This window comes from Acomys minous (genome assembly GCF_964271855.1).
Source record: "Acomys minous genome assembly, chromosome: 8".
NCBI classification, from domain to species: Eukaryota; Metazoa; Chordata; class Mammalia; order Rodentia; family Muridae; genus Acomys; species Acomys minous.
Genome location: NC_140489.1, coordinates 97104184 through 97128613, shown reverse-complemented (window position 1 = coordinate 97128613; position 24430 = coordinate 97104184). Strand labels below are relative to the sequence as shown.

The 24430-nt window shown below is 43.7% G+C and overlaps 1 protein-coding gene across 5 annotated transcripts in view; it reads left to right on the top strand.

The window, feature by feature from the left end:
* Positions 1–24102, top strand: part of LDAH (lipid droplet associated hydrolase) — an 83966-nt gene extending 59864 nt beyond the window's left edge. For all 5 annotated transcript variants that reach the window (XM_084793039.1, XM_084793035.1, XM_084793037.1 and 2 more), the window contains exons 5-7: positions 4638–4872; positions 12308–12390; positions 22275–24102. In XM_084793039.1, the coding sequence (XP_084649165.1) occupies positions 4638–4872; positions 12308–12390; positions 22275–22466 (510 nt within the window). In that variant the 3' untranslated portion in view covers positions 22467–24102. The remainder of the gene's footprint in view (positions 1–4637; positions 4873–12307; positions 12391–22274) is intronic.
* The last annotated feature ends 328 nt before the right edge of the window (positions 24103–24430 follow it).

The following is a 24430-nucleotide window of genomic DNA, read 5'->3' as shown; positions in this document are numbered from 1 at the left end:
AAGAAAAATCTACAGGAAATAGCTGAATACTTAGCTAAGAGATAGGACAAGGGGTGGGGGGACAAGAAATGACTAGAAAGAAAACACTTTCCCAGTTTTCACTCTGAAATCCCTGATCCATATTAGCAAGAGATGCAAAGGGAAAATTCCAGGAGACACTGGACCAAACTTAACATTTGGGCAATGTCATCAAACAGGTTACCAGGAGAAAAGAACTGCCCACAGCAGAAAGTGAAAAAGAGACCAGAACTCACCTCTCAGAACCCACAGAAAGAGTGCATTGATTTCACCAGAAAGAGACAGAAATACATGAAGGAAATGCTCAAAACAGTCATTGAGACCTAATATCAGAGAACAGGCCTACAGCTGATGTAATATAGGCCAAGGCTTGGCCTACATTGTAGAGAAGGTAAGATAAGCATACCTAAATTATTATGAAGAAACACTGTAGTGTTAGATTTTCTACACCCACTTTATTTAGGTTTCTTAAAGACTTCAACCTCACTTCTAACACACTGACCAGAGGAAGGAGAGAAAGAATGTTAATAGGAAAAAGAAGTTTTGGATCTGTTTAGATGTCGTTCCCTGGGCCAGTACCACTCTGCATTGTCAAGATCCCAGCAGTTCAGTCCAATGGCCAGTACCAAACCGTCACACGCATCCATAGTGGTGGCACAATCCAGAAGAAACTGCAAGGTTCCACCGAATCGGCACAAGTCAGTGGAAGTGACCAGAATCAGCCACAGTACCACGAGAAGCTCTCTGGAATATGTCTTTCTGTGGAGTGAATACCATCTAAGTGCTGCATGGCAGGGTAGCAATGCAAAGGCCTTTCCCCTCATCCATGGGGTTCATTTATACCCTTCCAAACATCGTGGGCCCTCTCACAAGATCTCTTCGAGAAAAACATCATGTGACACAACTGAGTCTTCAAAGAAACCAGAAACTTCCAATTCAAAACATTTTGAATGACAAGAACAAATTCTCAAGTCAGAGTTAGAGAAGAATTTCTTTTGAAAAACACAAAGAGAAGCAACTAGAAATGAAAAGACTGGGTGGACTAGTTGGCTTATTGGGTAAACAGGTGTGTCAGCAAGCCTGACCACCCGAGTTAGATCCCTGAGGCCCACGTAGTGGAAAGAGAGAGCCAGTTCCATCCTATGTGTTTAATCCACATGTGTGCACTTTGTATGTACATGCTCCCCACACACATAACACAGTATAAAACTATAAAATATAGAAAGAGAAGACCAAACTCAATTTAGAAATGTTAAAAAAAAAAACACCAAACTTTAATAGACATGTCTTCAAAAAAGAAGCACCATTGACCAATACATCTGAAAACGTGCATGACATCACTAAGCACAGGGACATACAGAACAAAGCAACAAAGTTCTATCACTGAGGACATGTTAAGGTAACTATTGTTTTGGCACACTGTCCTCTAGAGAGGATGTGGCCATTGCCCTGTTCAACAATATGCAGCTGACATTGCTGGGAGGAGACCTATACAGAATTGAGCTCATTAATTTCTCATTGTAGTGCAGGGGATGGACTCACAGTGCCCACCCAAGAGTTTATAGACAATTGCTGGAAAAGAGAGTTTTCCCTAGCACTGTAATCACACATAAGTTGCTGATAGTGCTGAATAACTCCAAGTAAACTCATTGTATGAAATCATTTGTTTCTGCCATTGATGCCCTATATAGGGTGAGTAGATGCTTATTCCTGTTTCTTCAGAAAAAAAAAATTACACAACAGCTGTTTGAAAAGCAAGAGAGAGCTGAGGACATGACTCGGCAGGCAGAGCACTTGCCATGCAAACCTGAGGATCAAGGCCAGTGCCCAGATCCCATACAAAAGCCAAGCAGGCTTGATGCCCACCAAAGAAAGACGGAGTACATAAGGTGTGATAGCTTATTAGAACATAGGATCACAAGTTGACACCCTGGTGGGGAAAGCCACATGGTGGTCAACTAATTACTGAAGGCTCAGAGTAGAAAACTCTGACATTGGAAATTATAGGAGGTCCCAGACATGCAAGAGCTGTATTTAGAGATTTGTCTTCCAAGAGCTCAATCAGGCTCTCACAACAGTATTGTAGAATTATTATCCCCTTGTACCCCTGGCAGAAAGCAAAGACAAAAAAGCACTCTGAAATACACAAGAGGGATGTGTTACTTTCAGCAGTTACTTGTCCCTGTTACATCATTTCTAGCTAGCAAGGAAAAAAATGACAAGACATGCTAATAGCAAGAGGAACACTTAAGAAGTGGAATAAGCACCAGACCCATATATGCAGGCATGTGAAGATTAGCAGGCCAGGACTGTGAGAAGTTATGACAAATACGTTGAAAGTTCTAATAGGACAAGTGGCCAGCTTGAGCAGACAATAGAACTCCTACTTGGTATGGGGACACTGTCTGTCCAAACCACTGTTAAAAGAAATAAAGATGGCCTTTGTTAGCTACATGGATAACTTGAACATGGCTAAGTACAGAATTGCTGAGCCTGGTGATATCTCGGTAGAAACCTCTACAGGGAAAAAGCAAAGAGAACCAGGAACTAAATTGTGTCTGAAGACTGTAGAACTCTATAAAAGGTGTGACTTGTGTGACAATAAAGCCATAGGGAATAAAGAAACAGCAAGTATTCTAAAGGATAATGACTAAAATGTCAGACATCACACAAGAAACCCAAGGCCCTCAGAAGACACCACCCAGGACTTACACCTCCCTAAATCAGTTAGCCATGAGTCTCCAAATTACAGAAATCCTGAAAGACAGGAAGAAAAAAATATGCACCCTACTTATAGAGAAGCAAAGGCAAGAATCACTTCCGCTTCTCAGAAATCCCACGAACAGGAAGAGAGAGCACATGAAATAGCGTGGAGGAGGAAAAAGGAAAAAAACACCAACCTGGAAGGGTTAAGGAAAAGTAAGTCCCTCCAGACAAAAGCAGCGAAGGAAGCTGTAGCCAGTGCAAGAACTGTGTTAGTGTCTTCAATCGGAAACTAAGATCTGAATAAGGAGTGAAAACGGCTCAAATATCTATCTGTAAAAGAAATAATATCTGTCTATCCATACAGTGGAGAACCAGCAAAGATAAGGCCAACATAAAGTTTATAACCATGAGGCTGAATAAGAGAAGTGAAACTGCACAGTGTGATCCATTACATAAAACCCATTAACAAACAGGAGCTTAGTTGTGAAGAGATCATGAGCACTGCTGGGGGCAGAAAGGAACTGTCACTTTGAGGTGATAGGTAGATACTGAAATGAAGGAGCGTCTCGGGATTAGAGACTCACAGGCAGGCTATGCACTATGTGTCTTCCCTGCCTCACTGTTTGCTTTCTGATGACTTGCTTTATTGCACATTTATATTTGACATGCTTCACTATATGTGTTATGTCAACTTAAAAATGTTTAAAAATAAAGCCAGTATTGTTGCCAGCCTATGTTCATAGTACAAGGAGTGAATTAACTCCCACAAATTGTCTCTTCCTCTTCCAGATGTGCACCATGGCACACATGTGCATACATACACACATGCACACACATTAAATTTTTTTCAAATCTGTTAAAAATTAAGTGGAGCAAAAAATAAATAAATAGATAAATAAATAAATAAGTGGGGCTGAAGAGATGGCTGAGTAGTTGCTCTTAAAGAGGACCTGAGTGTAATCCCCAGCCCTCACATAATGGCTCACAATTGTCTGTAATTCCAGTCCCAGGGGGACCCAGTACCCTCTTCTTGTTTCTGCATACACATGGTGCATAGATATACATGCAGGCACAACACCTATACACATAAAATAAAAATATAAATTATTACCTCTGTTTTCATTTTCCTGTTCTATAATCTTTTAATATTATTTGAGGTAACCCATTTATATTAGTGTTAATAGTTTATATGTAACTATTTTGACCTTTTTGAATTCCTATAGAGATCATTTTCACATATTTCAATAATAACAATGTGGTAAGTACTGTTTGACTTAAAATGGCTTTAAGGATGCTCGTTTTCATCCACAGGAGTATTTGGATCTATTTCCTGGTTTTCTGATTGAATGGGTTTAATACTTTTGTCCTTCAACGCTTTGCAATGGAGTTACAAGTTACTGCTTTCTAGTGTACCTGGTCCAATCCATTGTTAGGAATATATTTGGTTGTGTTGAAGATTAATTTGGCTGTTAACAATGGGAATAGAAGAGTTTTTCAAAAGGGAGCTCTCTCCAAGTCTCATCAATAAGAAAAATGCAGATAGCAATGGAGCCTTTCATGTGGCCCTGCTGTCTTTGGGTCTCATCAAAGTCAAGCCGGTGCAGCTGCTCCAAAACAGTATCGGTTCCTACTTCCAGTAACCCTTCAAGGTGACGGTGAATTGCTGTCATGATCTAGGAAGAGTCAAAGAATACCACTCCCCCGGCCAGCAGTTAGCTCCAATGCCTCCAGGGAGGAGGGTAGGTTCTGTCCAACCTAATCCTACGGTAAAAGTACAGTCACCTTCGCTTAGGTCTGCCCAGGTCTCTAGTTGTGCTGTGAGCTGGGGACTGTCAGCAGAGCACAGGAAGAGCAGCATGCATGCCGCAACACCTGAAGGAAACCTCTCACCCCAGCACATTTCTTTCCTGCAGATCATCCATGCCTTTCTGCTGTTTCCAACTATTGAGCGGATGGCTGAGAGTCCCCACGGCAGGATTGCCACCCCACTTTTGTGCTGGTTTCGGTACGTGCTCTACGCTACCAGCTACTTACTACTTATGCCGTGCCCTGAAATAATAAAGTCCTTCCTAACCGAGCAAGTGATGGGAAAAATGGGCTTCCAGGATAAAATTCCTATGAAGAACTGTATTCAACCATACTGCTTCGGTAAGCACATTTTGTAAAGGTGTGTGTTTGTGGTATAAAGAAATGTTTACAGAGTAGTCTTGTATAGCGTGAAAATGTCAGGAAGTCAGCTGCCCAACTTTTTCTACCCCAAAACTTAATCTAAGAATAGAACTTGAGATTTAGTGAAGGGATGTTACATGAAAAAAAATGGACAGAAAAGCCTTATGGAGCTTTAATGTTCTTTTCTGCTCCTGGTCTGCATTATGGCTATAGCATGTGAGATGGGCCCAGTGTGTGTGGAGTCCTCCCAGGAATCCAGGATGCTGTGTAGTTCAGTGTCTGTGAAAACAGCCCCACAGAATTGACAGGTTACACCTTGATGCTCATCTTTTAAGTTCGTTCAGGAGAGTTTAAATTACAAAGAGAATAAATAATAACCATGCTAGTACATTTTGGTACTGGATGCTTTGCTGTGTATATTTTTTGAGTATGCCGGGAATGGTTTTGATAATCTGTGTTTTTATAATAATTACTTATTAGTATTTACAAATTACTTTCTTAAAATGTTTTATGTGTATGGGTGTTTTGCTTATACATATGTCTGTGCACCATGCTGCCTGTTGCCAATAGAGGCCAAAAGAGGACGTCATACCCAGATGTGGAATATAAGAAAACATTTTTGGTTTTCTATTTATGTATTTAAAGTCTAAGTACAGTAATTAAGTGACAGCTATATGTTCTAGATTGTCTGAAATGTTATTTAATACCTATGATTATAATACATATATAATCACTTAATTTTTTTGTCCAAGCAAGTGCTCATATAAAGATATTTTCTAGACTCCTCTACATAGAGTTATAAATGCTTTCTCAGATAAGGAGGTCCCAGAAGTCAGTAGTAAGAAAGGAACCTTCCTTGAAGTCGCAGTGGTTGGCCTCCCAGCAGCTTCTGGTGCATTCGCAGGAAGCAAGGCACTTTAACCACGGTACTTAGTCTTCTACTCAACAAGGGCAGCCCACGCCGTCCAGCCGCGTTCTTTCAGGCTTTCTCCCACAAGCGTAGTAGACTCACCAACTTCAGAGTAGACCCTCAAAATGAGATGAACATCTCTCATCTCTTCGGATGACCAACCCATATACAGATGTGCCTGTGCACATGGCCCCATTGCTGCTGTCTGCCTGTTTCATTTGGTCTTCCAAGTCCTTGGCTCTGGGTCTGGATTTCCAGTGTCCACGTAATCAGTACTGCAGTGGCCTCAGCTCTTTCCCATTCTGTTTAGCTTTGGTTACAAAGAAAGGAAACAAGAACTACTTCTGATTCACTTTGAATCCTCGGCTCATGTCTGCTTGGATATTTAGATCAACCTAGGAACCCTGAGGGGATCATTAGCCACGTGTCTGAGACACCCTAACCAGCACAGACCCTCTGGCTCGCCAGCTCCCCCTGCCTCCTCTTGCAGCAATCATCACGTACATAAGCTATCTCTGTCCAGCCACCTGGTCATCCCCTCGGCAACATCCTCAAAGGACAAAGCTCATGAGAGATGGCCTGAGGGTGAGGGTGGTTTATGGGCCCTGCCATGTCTTATGCCTTGTAGATAAAGATAACCAATATTGATAACAGCCTTCTCAGTGGTGTGGTTGTCGGGATGCATGGCCGGAAGATACCAGAAGAGCAGGTGAGAAATCATTCCCAATACTGCTTCCAGTCCAGCTCTGCAGGACCTCTGCAGGCCTGCTCCTATCTGATTGCCCTTTAGAGGGTGACCTTTAACTTGCCAGTTTGATTTGTAGGCTGTTTGCAAATTATGTGATGCCAGTGCTCCAGGGGAAACAAATGGAGGAAGTTTGCTAGTCCAAGTAGTAGATTACAAACCCTGCCCTATCTGTCCTTCAGTGTCCTTTAGTTTGTGCACACATTTTTTGGTTGTTACCAGCTCTGAAAACTTCAAAAACCAAAATATTCAAGCATTTTAAGTGCTGCTTCCCTTTGGCAAAGATGGCATACCAAGCCCTGTACGCCATCCCTGCTTCTCCCACCCTCTCTCCAGCACGCTGAGTTCGGTGGCTTTAGTTTTTCTCCAGTGGGAGGGAGAGAGATGTCACTTCCCATCTTAGGTGGCCCTAACTCAATTAGCATATAGCATAAACATTACCTCTGCATTTCATCAGGGTAATTAGATTGTAACTAGATTGACTGAAATGTTGTTTTTAAAGACTATACATGGATTTCCCCCTGAATTTCAACTCTGGAATGTTTGCTACTACATATTTTCCGCAGAGTAGATATGCTTCCATCGCATGAGAAAGAGGCTCCCACTCAGACAGCTAAATTAGATTTTCTGATGAAAGCTAAAAGAAAATATATTTTAGCTCAACAGTATCACAGGTCAAACAGTTAACTGTCTTTTTGCTAGGCTAAACTGATGTTTTAATTCCTTCCCATTACCTAATAAGAGAGACATAGCCCACGGCCGGAGGAACTCCTGCCAGGTTATGGTACTTTGTCAACAATTCTTGTAAAAGAAACTTTCAGCCTTTCCCCTTCCATAATCAATATAGAAATCACTTTGTGAAGTGTTTAGTGAGCAAACGATAGCAAGCTTCACTGCAGATCACAAGTTTCTTCTCAGAATATTTTCATTTAGTCACAGAGTAATATTTTTACTATGAGGAAACCAGACCGCCATATGATCTGCTCCCTCACGTTAGTGAGCACGTTTCATCTATTTATGGAATTCACCCGAGGACTTAGAAACAAAATCCAAGAAACAAGAGCTGAAAGAAAGAGTTGTACTAGCTTTAGGACCAAGGGTGATTATATGGCCCTAGGATCTTCCAGTCTAAAATGTGATAGTTTTAATATCACTGGTTATGTTTTTCACTGTGGTGATCACACTGTTACTTAGATACAGTTGTATGTTTGCCCACTAAGCGGATGGTCATAATAACCAGTCGATGGCCCTCCCAGGGCTGCAGGGAGCATGTCTTCTCATAATGACAGGAGCCATGGCTTATAAAGACACGTAATGAATTGCAGAAGCAAGAAACATTTTTCTAAACATTGGAGAATTTTTAGAATTTCTTTTCTACATCTAATTTCTATGTTGTTATACACCACACTTGGCAACATTGGTAAAGATGAAAAGCAGTGCAAACAAGGAAGGCTAAATAAGTCCCCCCCTTTAAGTGTCTTTGTCTGGGTTTCTGTGTTGGTCTAATTCTGTTGAGGCTTTTCCTGGGGCCTCCCTGGCACATTTAAATGCAAAATGATGGTTCCTTCCTCCTCTGCTAGGATTAGCACCTCATCCTCAGAAAATTCAGAGGTCCCAGTTTTTGTTGTTGTTGTTGTTGTTGTTGTTGTTGTTGTTGTTGTTTTTATCTGTTGTAACTGAAATGGTCTACAGCTAACAGTTGAATTCCAATGGCCACAGCAGATAGGAACCTGTTTTTCTCATGCACCAAGAAAGATGTGGTATTTCCAGCATTTTCACTCTGCTGTCCTCAGCAGGCTGTTCTCATGTTCAGAATCCCGTGGCCACAGGACGCCTCCTGCAGCCTCCCCTCTAGCATTGACAGAAGGAAGGAGAAAGAATAGAAAAGAGCAGAAGATTTACTCCTAACTAGAAAGAGAAGTGTTTCCCACAGTCCTCTTCCTGCAGATTAGAAGTTGTATCCCTCTGTGTAAAGAATTTAAGGAAGTCCCTGATTTTGACTTGCAGAGTTCCAGGAGAAGAATTAAAGGGAGATGACAGCATTCATGCTTGATGATTCCTCCACACCTGCCACATCCTCACCCTAAGCTGACCCAGAGACTTGTCATCCTTCATAGAGCCTTGCTAACAGCTCCGAGCCCAAAGCTGATTCATCCCAGTGTGATAACCTCAGACTTGGCCACCTGTTCCTCTCTTAGTTGTCTCTGGCCCTCTTGAAAACTCACGTAGGTCCACCTGCCTGTAGCAGGCCCTCTGTCCCCATGATTGTCATAGTCTATACTTAGAAGAGCTTAAAGTGTAAGGTTTTTGCTCTTTGATTTCTATTAATGCTAATAGCTGACCAGTCACCCTCCTCATAAGAAGGAGGTGAACATACAAACTCTTTTGTGCCCAACCAAGTCTTGTGATAAACACTAGAGGAAGTGTCCCTTGTAAACATGGCCACTTTTGAACATGTAGGATCTATTAGCCCTCTAAGGATGCTCGGGGGAAGTAGAAGTAGTACACCACTCGGAAGAGACTGATGAACAGTCATGGTGGTGGAGAAGGTGATGCCTGGCAGGGGCTTTGCTTGTTTTCTGTTCATTTTTTCATTAATTGTGGGTCTCACTTTCCCTTGCTTCATCCTGGTTGTTAGGTTTTGTGGCTCATATCAACAGCATCACTTATGTTTGCCCTCAGATTTGTGGGTATTCATCCTACTTGTGTACCTGCTTGGCTTCTCAGTGTGCTTCAGCCTCCGTTGTGATGTCGTATCTGGACCACTTTAAAACAGCAGACTCCTCCTCCTCGCACCTCCAGAAGTACATAGCCAGGCATCCATCTCCCCCAGCCCTTCCCATCTATGTGACTTAACCCTTCTTTCTTCTTATATACGTGCTATAAGCAAAACACTGGGTAGAATAATGGATGAAACACAGCCACTGCCTACAAGTTCATGTAAGTTAATGGCAGAGTAAGAGAGACGGCTGTTGGCAATTTTCATGTGTCACAGTGCCTGCTATCAGAAGAATGGGACAGGACATAGGTGGTACTTAGAGGAAATCAGACCGAGGTCAGTTACAGAAGAGAAGATGACCAAGAGTGGCCTTGAGAATGACAGGATAGTTCCAGACTGGCCTTGTGGATGCATTAGAACAGGCCAAGGATTGTACAGGTGGCAGCCTTTGTGGCAGGATGGGCACTTGGGAAACCCTGTGACACTGGGCAGGGAGGTGAATGCCCTGTCAGCCCTCTCTCAGCTGCCCTGAGCCCTTCGGCCTCTCTCCTGTTCCGCCCATGGAGACGCTTGAAGGTTAAACATTTCAGAAGGCAGCGGTAGCAGAGAAATAGAGCACTGGTTCCGTGTGACTCTTCACGGGTGCATCTAGCCTTTTAATGAAACCTAAGCAAGCAAACATCTTCCCAGGGTATCCGTCCCTTTGTGCTCTCATTTCCATTCCCCTTGTACTAAACACTTCCTTCTCAGCAGCGCTTGAAACGCTGAAATCTGTGAGGTTTCCAGGAATGCTGTTGACAGTCACTGCCAAGAGCACTGTGTTTTCCACTTAGGAAATTACACTTCTGTTTGGTATTATTATTTCTAACCACTGTATTGCATAGGGGCATTGCTGAGGAATTACAAAGATGGTTTCCTCAGAGAGCTTACTGGAAAAGAAACAGGGGGTCTTGTTTAAATTAAAAGTATACTTAGGTGGAAAGTGACCAGGAAAAAAAAAAGGTAAGATAAAAATAGGTTGGAGTATATTCCCAAAGGAAAGTTTTATTCTCAGAAATGTGAGCTTCTTAAATTATTTGGGTTTTTCCTATTTAAGTCTGTACCCATTCTGATATTTGGTCATCTGCCTCTTATTGGTTTCTAGAAGTTTTAAAATATACCCAGATATCCTGTGGTCCTTATCTTTCTCCATTCTGTAGCTGCTCTTCCAATGCCCAGAACAGGTAGCTTCTCTCCTACTCTGAAGACCCCGATGGGCAGCCATCCAGGTCCCCACTGTCCTGTGTCATGTGGCCATTGCTGAGTGTAGCATGGCTAGCCTAGCCACAGGTCAGATCCTGACCTCTTGACATGAGCTTCCAACAGCCAGTCCGAGTCCTCTAGGTGCTGTGCTGTTCATTGAGAGGCTGTTCCCTAGGCTAGCAGAAAGTCACGGGATTCAGTTCAGGGACTATTCCTACAATCCTTTCAGAGGGCTCTTTCCCTGATTCTGGCTGTTTGTCACATGACTGTACTGATCAGTACTCAGCTAAAGCTCAAGGACAACCTTGTAGCTCTCCAGAGCTTTTGGTTACTGTTGCTTTTTCCTCTCTGCTCCTCTGCTCTACCAAAGTAGGCGTATTCAACCTACGGGAGTGCACCTGTCTCTTTGATGCAGAACACAGTTAGAGTTTGTTTCAGTCAGATGTGGTCAGATGATAGCAGGCATACAAACTACTGCCTTTGAAAGAAGAGTTTATTGCTTATAGCTCCCAGTAGTGGAGGACATGCCACATCACACAGGACCACACAAGGAAGCACCCTATGAGGTTAAGCAGAAGGGCCAGATGACCCACAGCCTGCATTGTGGATTCTGTGGAAAGATGAGATGAGGCAGGCTGGGCACTCTGGCGGGGAGATCCAGGATTGGCTGTTATAATTTCTAAAGCCACTGGGTGGTCTCTTGGTGTCTGATACCTAGCCCTGGGTGATTTCAAATGGAGGAAGGTGATGGTGCTTGGTTGCTCTGTGGACCTTTTCCAGAGAGTAAATCCTGGGGGCTTGAGAATGATGGGTTAGCTTACATGGGAAAGATGTGTTCACAGAATCTTGATTGGCTGTCTTCCACTCCAGCCTGGCAAGTTGGCAGAAAGGCCACCTGGGAAGGTGTGATGACTGATAGAGCTCTCATGGGCTATGAGAAGTCCTAACTGATACACAGCAGCCACCGGGGGCCTCCCAGAGTCCCATTTGGGTGACTTGAATTCTGTTGTTTTGTAGCACTAAATGTGTGACTCGGTGCCCTAATAAAATCTTGTAGCCAAGAAATATCTAAACTTTAGCCAGTGTTACTAAAAACTATTTCTGAGTTAAATGTGTAAAACAGAGCCAAAGAAGTCTTCTTCACTAAATCTGAAGTGTGTCGTATTTCTAGATGTTTCCAGAGACAGAAAGTATAATCTATTAATGAAGACTTCTGAATTGTAAAAGTAGCAGCCAAAGTGTTTATATTGCTTGTTTCCAAAAATCTCAATTGGGAAAATCACAAATGGATTTTCACTTCAAATGGAAATAACTTCACATAGATCCTCCACTTCTGAGATGAATAATAAGGACCTCATTTGCCCTTTTGTCTAAAACAACTGAAAAAACAAGTTGTGAATACAAAGGTTTTAAGACACTGAGCATTGGACAGTAAAAAACAGAAATTCTGAGAAAAGATAAACCAACAAAGCTAATTTTACAATTTTCTCCTTTTATTGTTTGATGCTTTCAGGCTGCTTTACAGAGAGGAAGAAAACAAGTAGAGCTCTTCTCACTGGGCCAAAGTTTTATACCCACTAATATATAATGTCAGATGCCATTAGAAAATGAGGCATGTACAAGTGAGGGGATAACAATTGAGATGTAATCTGAATAAATTACTTAAATAAAAAAGAAAAGTGAGGCATGTAAATTTGCTAAAATTAATTTGACAGTTGTATCCTTCTGTATATTCTGAATGTTTTAACTGTTTGGGGTTTTTTGTTTGTTTGTTTTTGTTTTGTTTTGTTTAATGAAGCTAATGCTGCCTACCTTGGGAGCCAGGAAATGATCCAGGTGGTGGAGAGAGATAATGAAATCATAAAGGAACACTTACATAAGGTAAGTACTTTGGGGCTACAGGCGCATTAGTTGGTGGGTAGAAATACTTACTGAGGACACAAGGCTAGAATTGGCTAAGAATTAAACACATTGAATATTTGTAGATTTAGCCAAAGTTCTTCTGTTACTCTTGGGTTACACAGGGTAAGTAAAGCTGATTACAGCCATATAAGTATATCACGGATTCATTTTTTTAAATCAATACTTTTCTATTTTAATAATGTATTATGTTAAGAAGTCTCAATGGCGTCTGTAAAATAAATGAGTTATATTGAAATATAATAACTAAAACAGTGGGAAAGAACTAACATCGCATATGACCTGATGATCAGTCTTCAATACGTAAGGATTATTCTCACTTAAGAAGCAGCTTTCTGGCCTGGAGAGATGGCTCAGTGGCTAAGAGAGGCGCCTGCTCTTCCAAAGGTCCTGAGTTCAGTTCCCAGCAACCACATGGTGGTTCATAACCATCAGTAATGTGATCTGATGCCCTCTTCTGGCCTACAGGTGTACATGCAGGCAGAGCACTGTATATATAATAAGTAAATAAATCCTTTTAAAAAAAGAAGAAGCAGCTTTCTGAGGTATCAGGTGTGTGGTACCTGCAAACACTAGACCCACACATAAATACTTGGAGGTACCCGTCTTTGAAGCTGGAAAGCCAACGTGGTTTGGAATATGCCCAGAAATCCTAGTATATGGACAGTCAGGAAACTTCTGGGACATTATCTATCTGTGTTATCCTGAAGAGCATAGATCTGTACTGTACTGTTTGTCTGTCTGTTTGCTTTTAAAGACTTATTTATTTCTCTGTGCATTGGTGTTTTGCCTGAATACATGTCTGTGTAAGAGTTGCCAGATTTATTTCTCTGTGCATTGGTGTTTTGCCTGAATACATGTCTGTGTAAGAGTTGCCAGATCTCCTGGAACTGGAGCCACAGACAGTTGTGAGCTGCTATGTGGGTGCTGGAAATTGAACCCAGGCCCCTCTGAAAGAACAACCAGTGCTCTTAAAAGTTGAGCTATCTCTTCAGCTCCAGTCTGCTTTGTTTCCATCATACCCAGGGCCTTGCACATGCTAAGGGTGTGTGACCAGCTACTGAACTTCGCCCACAGCCCAGAACTGCACGATTAAAATCCCAAACCCACACACAAATGTTATTGTGCTGTTAGTCTGAAATGAGATGTTTCATAAGTATAAATGCACATTAGCTTTCAAAACATTAGTACCTGATATTCAGGATGCAGGTCAGTGGTAAAGAGCTTACCTAGTATTTTACAAGGCCTGAGTTCAACCTCAGCACAGGCAGAAAAGGAGTATCCTAAAAGAAAAATATTTCATTAATGTATTGATTGCACATTGAACTATTTTAGGTATATTGTAGTAAATATGTTTAAAATACATCTAAAGTAATTTTACTAGATCCTTCATACTCTTTTTAACATTGTTAATAAAATTTTCTTTTTTTTTTTTTTCTTCTACACATGGCTTCTCTGTGTAGCCCTGGCTGTCCTGAACGCTCTTTATAGACCAGGCTGGCCTCAAAGTCACAAAGATCAGCCTGCCTCTGCTTCCCCTGGAATTACAGGCATGCACCCCTGCACCCAGCTACTAGAAATTTCTTAAAATATATATGTGCCTTGCCTTGTGCTTTTTAAGACAACACCAACCTAGAACGTTCAGTTGGCATGGGACACGGGCATGGGACACTGGCACCTGCTGAGCACAGTAAAATGACCCCTGATGGGTGACTTACTCTGATAGGGGCTGCAAGTCACATCCTGGCTCCCCACCGCATTGAGGGGCTCTTCTCAAGCTGTGAGGCATTAGACTGGAGCTTGTCCACAGGAGTGGTCCAGAGTTCTCTAACCTCCCAATCCCATTTTCTGAAAGTAAGTGTTACATGTGTTGCTTAAAAAAGATTTCACAATATTAAAAGTATTTACTCCGACAAGGCCTTGGAAGATGCCAGCATCTGTTCGGTTTGTGTCCATAGCTGCCATTACGTTTCTTAGGCAGCAGCTGTCTGGAGATAGACATTTTTGAATCAAGTGGAAGCTGTTACTAGCCGAATGGAGAAGGCTGAACAAGGAGGACCTGCTCTCCAGGGCTCTCATACTTCCAGCATTGAGATTATGAAATTACCAGAGAATGGCATTTTCTTCTGTAGCTAAATTATAAGCAAGTCTGTTTCCAAAATACATTTTAGTTCTCCAGGTTGGAAGTTTGTTTAAAAAAAAAAAAATTCAACTACTGCTCTAGAGTAAGATCAGCAGCAGATGCTGGCTTCCAAAATTCACACTTGGGGAATGACTGGACCCGTCACGTGAGAGCCGGTCCCAACACCTGGGGAAGCCAGCTGCTGTAAAATACCACTCATTCTGGATCCTGTTTGTATGTTGTGCTCAGAAAGAGGTCAAGGGAAGGTGCTAACTTATTCCTGTGCTAAGTTAAACCCAGATGCATAAGTAATCACTCCCAGATAGAGGTCTGCTCATGGCAACTATGGGCAGGGCTGGAAGTTTCCTGCGACTTTCTTGAGAGAAACCTGGGAGTATGTTGGCAGATAGTCCACATTTCAAGGTTAATATTAATACAGGCACAGGAATAAGCTGTCCAATTCTGGGTAATAATTGCATTTCTAAGACAACAACAGTAAATGCACTGGGAGAACTGAAGGCAAGTACGGTGTTGTTCGCGATGGTGTGCAGCGCCCGCCCTGTCTTATAGTAACCCCCTACAGTCAGCTCACCGAAATGCCTTCTACTGCTAAACCCCAGCTCTCTACTCAAACAGGATTGATTGCCCCTGTTCCTCAGCATTTCTAAGCGACAAGAAGTACAGAAAGACTGGAAGTGTATGGCACTTCATGTCATGTAATGAAGAAAGGAGGAAACATGATATAATTTAGTTTTTTAATATATTTTATTAATTTATTCATGTTACATCTCAATTGTTATCCCATCCCTTGTATCCTCCCATTCCTCCCTCCCTCCCATTTTCCCCTTACTCCCCTCCCCTATGACTGTGACTGAGGGGGACCGCCTTCCCCTGTATATGCTCATAGGGTATCAAGTCTCTTCTTCGTAGCCTGCTGTCCTTCCTCTGAGTGCCACCAGGCCTCCCCCTCCAGGGGACATGGTCAAATATGGGGCACCAGAGTTCATGTGCAAGTCAGACCCCACTCTCCACTCAACTGTGGAGAATGTCCTGTCCATTGGCTAGATCTGGATAGGGGTTCGAAGTTTACTGCACGTATTGTCCTTGGCTGGTGCCATAGTTTAAGCAGGACCCCTGGGCCCAGATCTGCCCATCATAATGTTCTTCTTGTGGGTTTCTAGGACCCTCTGGATCCTTCTATTTTCCCCATTCTCCAATGCTTCTCTCACCATTCTCCTTTCCTCTGTCCCACTTTCCTGGTAAGTGAAAACCATTTGAGTCTTTCTGCTTCTGGGTTAACTCACTCATTATGATCCTTTCTAGTTCCATCCGTTTGTCCACAAATTTTGGGAATTCCTTGTTTTTAACAGCTGAGTTAAACAGCTGAGTCCATAGTGTAAATGTACCACAGTTTCTTTATTCATTCTTCAACTGAGGGACACTTAGGCTATTTCCATGATCTGGCTATTATGAATAAGGCTGCTATGAACATGGTTGAGCATATGTCCTTGTTGTGTGCTGGAGCATCTTCTGGGTATATTGCAAGGAGTGGAATAGCTGGGTCTTGAAGAAACCCTATTCCCAGTTTTCTGAGATAGCACCAGATAGATTTCCAAAGTGGCTGTACTAGTTTGCATTCCCACCAGCAATGAAGGAGTGTTCCTCTCTCCACATCCTCTCCAGCATGTGGTGTCGCTTGAATTTTTGATCTTAGCCATTCTGATGGGTGTAAGATGGAATCTCATAATTGTTTTGATTTGCATTTCCCTGATGACTAAAGACACTGATCATTTCTTTAAGTGTTTCTCAGCCATTTGATATTCCTCTGTTAAGAATTCTCTGTTTAGTTCCGAGCCCCATTTCTCAATTGGGTTATTTGGTTTGGTGGTATTTAATTTCTTGAGTTCTTTATATATTTTGGATATTAGACCTTTGTCAGATGTAGGGTTGGTGAAGATCTTATCCCAATCTGTAGGCTGTCGCTTTGTTCTGTTGACAGTGTCTCCTGCCTTACAGAAGCCTCTCAGCCTCATGAGGTCCCATTTATTAACTGTTGACCTTAAGGCCTGGGCTGTTGGTGTTCTGTTCAGGAAGTTGTAATTTAGTTTTGATGAAGGTGACCTAACATGGTATGTCCCCATCAGCGTAGGGAAGTGAAAGAGTTTATCAGGACTCGTGGTTCTAGGAAGGTGGCCGTTGCTTCCCCTCTTCCAAGGATCCTTTAGTCAACGCTGAAAGCTCCATTCCTAAGACTGCAAATGCCTCCACCTTAGATGCTGTGTTCAAGGCTGCCCTCTCCCGTTTCCACCTACGCATGCCTGTTCACACTGCCCAGTGTGTAGTTTTTGAACCAGCATTGATGTAAACACTTTTCACTATATCTCAGTTGTCTAACTCAAAACAGGTATGAAAAGAGTCTTTTTCTACAATCTAGCCTAGAAGCTGCTCGAAAATTAGTCTAAAAATAGTCTTGCTACCACATCATGCCAAAAGCTTCCTGAACCCTTTTTCTGCCTTGATCTGCAAGCATTGGCTTTAAAGTCTTGTTCAGATTTTCTGCCATTGACTTCTATTGTTCACACAAAGAGAGCTTTTATATCCTCTAGGGAAATTGACCAATTTAATTCTGCAAAGTCTAGGCCAGCTGTCTTCCTTGCAAGGTCTGGAGACCTTCTGCCCAGCATCGGACAGCTGTACTGCCTACAGTCTCCAGGAATAGATAGCTGCTTCCCTTTGCAGAAGAAATACAGCATCGTGGTTACTTCCATGAGAGTGCAGCACAACGGGTGACATCAGAGGTTATGCTGTCTCTTCACCTGACTAAATCCCACTTTTTCTTTAACTTGGCTCTCACTGTCACCTCCAGGAAGTTTCCCCAGCTGCAGTCCTCCCTCTTGGCTCTCATGGCTCCCTGTTTAAAGTCCCATCGCATTCTTGTCACACACAGTATGTAAATGAACAGCCTTCCTCTCGCCCCCACCCCAAGGGGAGGAACTGTTACTTTCACCTGCGGACCCAGCTCACAGCTCAGTCTCTGGTGAACAATCAGTGAGTGTGGGCTAGCTGGGTGGGTGGAGAGACAGAGCCGTCAGGAAGGCTTTCTAGAGAGTAGAGGGTGTTGAAATACAGGCAGCAAAATGCTTTAAACTCAACGTGTGATGTAGTAGTACTACATGCATATTTATTGATACACTGAGTAGTTAGAGGTGGTAACAGATGCCAGACAGATGGCTCAGTGATTAACAGTGAGCACTGCTATTGCAGAGGACCCAAGCTCAGTTCATGCACCCACAGACAACTCACAACCACCTAATTCAAGCTCCACGGGGATCTGATGCTTCAGCCTTCTATGGGCACCTAATCTCGTATGTATAGACACACACAGACACATGTACCTATACATATAATTAAAAATTAAACAAAATTAAAAATATGTAATGGTCAAAGTTACTACTGAGAGTTTGTAGTAATGACTGTAATTCATCTTTTAGTCTCCTATAGTAACTTTACTATGATTTGAATATATATATATATATAAAAATCATTGCCTTATTGCCTGTATTTATAACTAAAAGAAATATGAGGGGTAAATAACAAGTTTATATTCCCAAACACTACAACTATGTGGGCCTGTAGACGCCAAGTAAAAAGCTCCGCATTAGGGAAAGAGAGGTTGGATAGCATTTTGTGTTGGCTCAGACACTGATTAAGCCAGAAGCGAAGGGACAGCGTCTAGAGCAATAGTTCTCAACCTGTGGGTTACAACCCCTTTGGAAGTCTAACTGTCCCTTCCTACAGGTCTTCTAAGACCATCTGAAAAATACAGATATTAACGTTACGATTCCTAAACATAGCAAAATTGCAGTTATGAAGTAGCAATGAAAATACTTTTATGGTTAGGGGTCACCACAACATAAGGAACTGTATTACAGGGTCGCAGCATTAGGAAGGTTGAGAGCCACTGACCAGATTAGTGATAGAGTGATATGCCTAATATTTGGCAACCACATGATATAGCCACTGACCAATCAGAACACATAGCAGCTGCCAACACCCCAGTCAGATATCCCAGTATATATCAGTTATCTATAAAAATGCAATGAGATTACCCCCCACGAGAGGGATAATCTTGGAGAAAATGCTGGGAGAATATTGGAAAGCAGTTACGTTTTAGGTGACGTGTCTTTTACAGGCTTTTCGAATGAATGTAGTGGGGTTGGGCATGAAGGTTCAGGAGGCAAAGTCACAGTGGAGGTGGGATAGTAGCAGATGGCCTGAGGGTCTGAGACCATGGCCCTTGCTCTCCATTTGGTAGTAAGGGAGGGTTGGGAAGTAGCCACAGGTTGTGGGAGGTGGCTGGCACTTGTAAACAAGACACTTCCGGACTAGCCAAGCGAACACGTGCCCAGATGTATGCTATAAAGCCTAGAAACAGGAGTGTGCACTCAGTTTTGGTTGTGGCATGAAAGGCCTGTAGCTGAAGCTGTGTGTGTACACAGTGGCCACCTGCAGAAAGCTGCAGTATAAAGAGGGAAGCCCTCGGAGCTCCATGCCGGGCCATTTCAAGGTAAAGGTTAGGAAAGAGGAGCCAGCAAATACAGTGGGAATAGAGGCAGGGAGGGGCGTGAGGTGAGATCCCGAGCATAGTCAGCCAAGGGAAGAGGATCAGTTGTTCATTTTCACCACTCCAGATCTGTGCGGGAGCCTCTGGGGTCTGCTGCGGATTGTCAGGCACCTGGTGTATCTGAAGTAACAAGTAGGTCAGCGTCCCCTTATTCTGCCATTGTTCCAAACTATAAGGAGACACAGGTCCCCTTCATAGAAAAGTGAATTTGTGTTTGGTTATAAACTTGAAGTTTTCATTTAAAACTCACTTAGGAGGGAAATTCTAAACTGCCGTGACCATCTTTGGCCCAAGCGTATGGAAACAGCTGTTGTGTGCTGCTTCCAAACTGAATCTAAACATCACTCTGCGTCCACGGGAGGCTTCGGTTGTTCCCAAAGAGGGCGCATCAGCTGTAACCTCTGGAAGAAGGTGCACAGCTGTGGCAGGGCAAGGTGGCACTGCCTCTGCCCCAAGCCAGGGCTACCATGTGGTTTAAGTGGGGCAAAGTGCTTTCGAGAAAGGAGCTTTCTGCCCTAGCTTTGCTCCCATTCCTGCCTTAGCCAGAAGTGCATGCTGCCTGTGGGAACAGCCTTCATACAGTGCCGGCGTTTGTAGAATGGCCATGCAAATCCTTCTGACATGCACACGTCCCGCTTGGCGGAGCATAATAAAGTGCTCCCTGGACCAGCGCACCAGGGCTGCCTTTCCGCCAAGCCTTTCTCCGAAACGGATTGTGTTAGTTCTGCCTGTTTAACTTGAAGCCTGTCCAGAATGTCCTGATCGTCCTGGAAGCGGATAGGCCTGTTTTTATCTCCATCGTGTTGACCTCAAGAGCTTCATCAAAGGGGGCTCTCTTACATTCATCCAATGGGGCTGCGTTCGTGCGCATGCTCTCTTACATTCATCCAATGGGGCTGCGTTCCTACGCGTGCTCTCTTACATTCGTCCAAGGGGGCTGCGTTCGTGCACATGCTCTCTTACATTCATCCAATGGAGCCAGGTCAAGTGTTGGAAAGCTTGGAAAGCGGAGTCTGTGGGGTCACAGACCACGTTCACACCCCAGCTCTGCCACTGGCTTCGTCAGATGATGCCTTTCCCCACCAATAAAAATCATTTAAAATTAATATATATTCTCGGATAGTCTGCTAAAATGGTGGTTATAATGTCTATCTTATAATCCAGACCTCATGAAGAGTGTGCAGCGTATATCAGGCATTCAGGAAGCATTCATTACTACTACTATAAAGTTAGCCATAGCCTAAATAGGCCTCTGAATACATGTTTAAAAGACTGGCTACTTTTCCTTCCCATATGCACTCCCTCCCCACGTGCTTCTTCTGTAATGAGAGGTGTTGTTGATATTAAGTGTGTGGCTGAGGCCCTGGAATGTCCAGTCCTGTTTAGATCTCAGCCACAGCTCCACTTAAGATGCCTAAGGGAGCTCTCCTTTGGGATCCATGAGGAGGAGGAACAGCGTTGCTGAATTTTGACCAGGTCTGGGCTCAGTCCTCGAGAGCAGGGGATTCTGACGAGCTGCACTCTGTCAGTTCTCAGTTTAGTTTGACTCCTCCAGCACGTCAGCCACTTTGCTGAGGCATATGGCCCAGGGAGCAACAGAAGCACAGGAGGACGCTCAGCTGCCTCCACTAAAGGAAAGTGTGGCCCAGCTCAGCTTCTCGCTGCAGCCCCATGTAGTTTAGATGAAGCTATTGCTAGATAACTTTGCACCAGCGTTCATAAGGGGGAAAGGAAATGCTGGCCTTTTGAATGGTAGCTGTGCATGCCTTTGGATGTGCAGCTGTTCCGCCAGCAGAAGTTGCATCAGTCAGAGCCATGATGGGCCCTGCTCCCTTGGCACCTCCATTCCCACTGCTCCTCTGCTGCCAATAAGCAAAAGCAATGTTCTATAAGTAGGAGGTATTGTATTTTCTCCTCTGTCCCTAAAATCTAGTCTGTGTTTTTCTTTTACTTATTTATTTATTTATTACAAACAGTATTCTGCCTGCATACCAGAAGAGGGCACCAGATCTCATTATAGATGGTTGCGAGCCACCATGTGGTTGCTGGGAATTGAACTCAGGATCTCTGGAAGAGCAAGCAGGACAGTGCTCTTAACCACTGAGCCATCTCTCCAGCCCTAGTCTGTATTTTTTTAATAAAAAGTATCATTATGTTATTTTACTATGAAGTGCTAATAACCTGCCTGATCCCCAAGACCCACATGCAGATGGAAGGAGAAAACTAATTCTGCAAAGTCCACTGGCATCCAGATACACTCTGTGCCATGTACATGTGCTCATGCTCGCACTCACACACGCACACATGCTCACACGTGGGTGCACGTGCACACACACACAAATAATTTTTAATTTTTTATCATTTTACTTTGTTGCCTGTTTGTAAAGAATTATAGAGTACATCCCAGCTTTTCAGTGGAGTACAGCAGCTTCTAATGCAGCGTCTGTTTGGTCCACACATCTGCCTCATGTGCATGTGTAGCTAAATCTCCAGAAAAGATCTAGTAGCACCTCCGAAGAAGCTCTTGTTGCCACTCAGCCTGGTTGATGTCACCTGAAGAATGAGTGTGATGTGTTTTCACTCATTCAGCGGGCCCTCCTGTTGCACTGAGCCTCCTTAAAGTGTCACAAAGTCTCTTAGAATGCTGATCATATTTCGACCACCACAGTGGGAAGCCAGGGATGGTCTGGCTTCTTTGCGTTCTGATTTCCTTGCACTCATTCAGCAAACCTGTCCCTGCGGCTGTCAAAGGACTGGGTAAAAATGGTAGGTTTGTAGTCACCAGTCTTTCAGTACTATGTCTGCTTAACTGTCTCCCTCACCCTCACCTCCTCTTGTCCCGTGTCCACTCTAGGCTCAGCACACATGACCTTGCCAGGTGTTCCTTTAGTGAGTTTGGGGAACCTGCCACACAAAGTCTCCAGGTGGCTTTCTTCCCATCACATCCCCATAATGAATCCTGGGGTCTCTTTGAGCTCTAGAAGTGACCTTAGGACCAGAGGGTGGAGTCCAGCACCGGGGTGGCCCTCAAAGCACTACAGCCCACTGGCACCACTTAATGTTGGGAGGGGAAGATAAACGCTGTTTCTTGTCTTTCAGCTGACATTTTACTACGGTCAGAAGGATAGCTGGTGTCCAGTAAGGTTCTACGAAGACATGAAGAAAGATTTTCCAGAAGGCAACATCCAACTCTGTGAGAAAGGAATACCACATGCTTTCGTTATTCATTGTAGCCAGGAGATGGCTACCATAGTTGCCAACTGGATAAATAACATACTGCCCAAAATATAAATACTGACCCATGACAGAAGCATCTGCAGCCAGCACGTGGAAGCCGTAGGTGTGCTCTGCCTCGGGGGGAAACATTTAATCTTAATGCTTGAAAAGGAAAAGCGAGGCTCTCTTGGCTTATCGACTACCAACTCCCTCTGTGCTAAGACTAAAGTGACCCCAGCTGATGACCCATTCTATGTGTTCCTTGACTCAGGAACCCAGTGATTTCTGTAAAGATTCCTCTTTCTACAAGAAGCCCAACAGCACTGTGCAGTGTAGTTTGGCCAATCGGATCCTTATAAGCCAAGAAAAAAATCTAAATATACGTGATTCTGATCAAGTTGTTACTTTATAGACTAGATTCTCCTGGATGAGGTTATGAAACACTAGCAAATGAAAAGCTACCCATGAACGTGAGATGTACAGCTGTGTATGTGAAATGCACAGGACTGTGGCGCACACCCTCTCTCGGCTGTGAGGAGGAATGAACCGATCCTCAGCATGTCTTCATGGTCCACCCGCAGGAAACCGAGATTAAGGTTTGCCTGACAGCCATCCACTGACTAGACAGCGCTGCTGAAGGACCCTGACTCTGTCTTGCCATAGGAGAGCCAGCAAGCTCCACCCAAGTCCTAAAATGCCAGGTCCCTACAGGCTCTTCTAGAGCAGGGAGGGGGAGGGGGCTGTCCACATCAGATCTGTGTGGGCATGGAGTTGCTCAGAGGTGTGATTCCTCTAGTGGCTCTCCATGGACAGGAAGCAGTGAGCCACCACAGCCATTCATGACACCATTAGCTACCTTATGACTCTTCCCTCCTAGAACATAATTTTTGGAAAGTCGTCTTAAATTGTTGAGTAAAACATTAACGTAAGTCCATTCCCCCATTTGCCTAAACTTCATTGATCAGAAAGAAATAATTTTGTGAATGAACAGAAGCCATTAAATTTGTATTGCTTCACCTCTGAAAGTCTAGTTAGAAAAGCATGTTCCTGGTGGGGGATGGGCAGCTGTGCTTCCTTCCCTTAGTTGTCGCTATGCTAAGATCTCCTAGGCCAGGAGACCCCACCATCTGTAGTGGCGGGTGATGAACGGCTGGAAGCATTCCATTTTCTTCTCATAACAGTATCATTCCTCAAGGGCAGTGAGGCAGCCGTGCCTTTTGAAAACCTACGGCACTGACAAAAGATTTGGTTATGATATGCTGCCAGCTCAGTGGTGAGTGATGCTGCGTGAAACTTCTGAGCTCTAACTTCTCAGAGGGGAACAGCCAAGCTCCAGACAAGGACTGCTTAGTCCAGGAAGACACCGTGAGGGTTGGTGTTATAGGCAAGTCCTTAATGGCGTCTGCACAGGGAGCCTTCTGGAGAGCTGCCCTGGAAGCTGGGACTCACACTGGAAGCTGGACTCATGCGCTCAGTGCCTTGTCACACACAACAGGGTTTGGTCGGCAGTGGGAAATCAATACGCAGAAACAAGTGCTGGTAAATCAGACCTACTGGAACAAAAGAACAGCATTCATGGATTTCTTTCAGAAATGATGTTACATTGTTCTTTGTTTTCCAAGCCCTGCTTAAAAGACCCTGGTTCCTCATTCCTAATTCCCTCATCTAAACAGCAAATGCTATTTTATAATAAACGCCTTGCCTGCAGTCACTACTGTGTCTGGTCTGATCTCTGTGTGCTGAACTCTTAAAAAAAGGCAGTGCTTTGTCACTACACTTTTGAAAGGGGGAGAAATTGGATTTCAGGAGTACTTGAGAATTACACACAGAGGCTGGAAAGATGGCTCAGTGGTTAAGAGTACTAGCTGCTCCTCCAGAGGATGCAGGACCCGCACCCCAGTTCCTACATGTCAGCTCACAGCAGTCTGAAACGCCTGGCTCAAAGGATATGACACCCTCTTCTGGCCTCCCTGAGCACCAGATAATGCATTTTGAGACCATCTTGAACTACATGGCAAGACCCTGTCTCAAGCATAAAA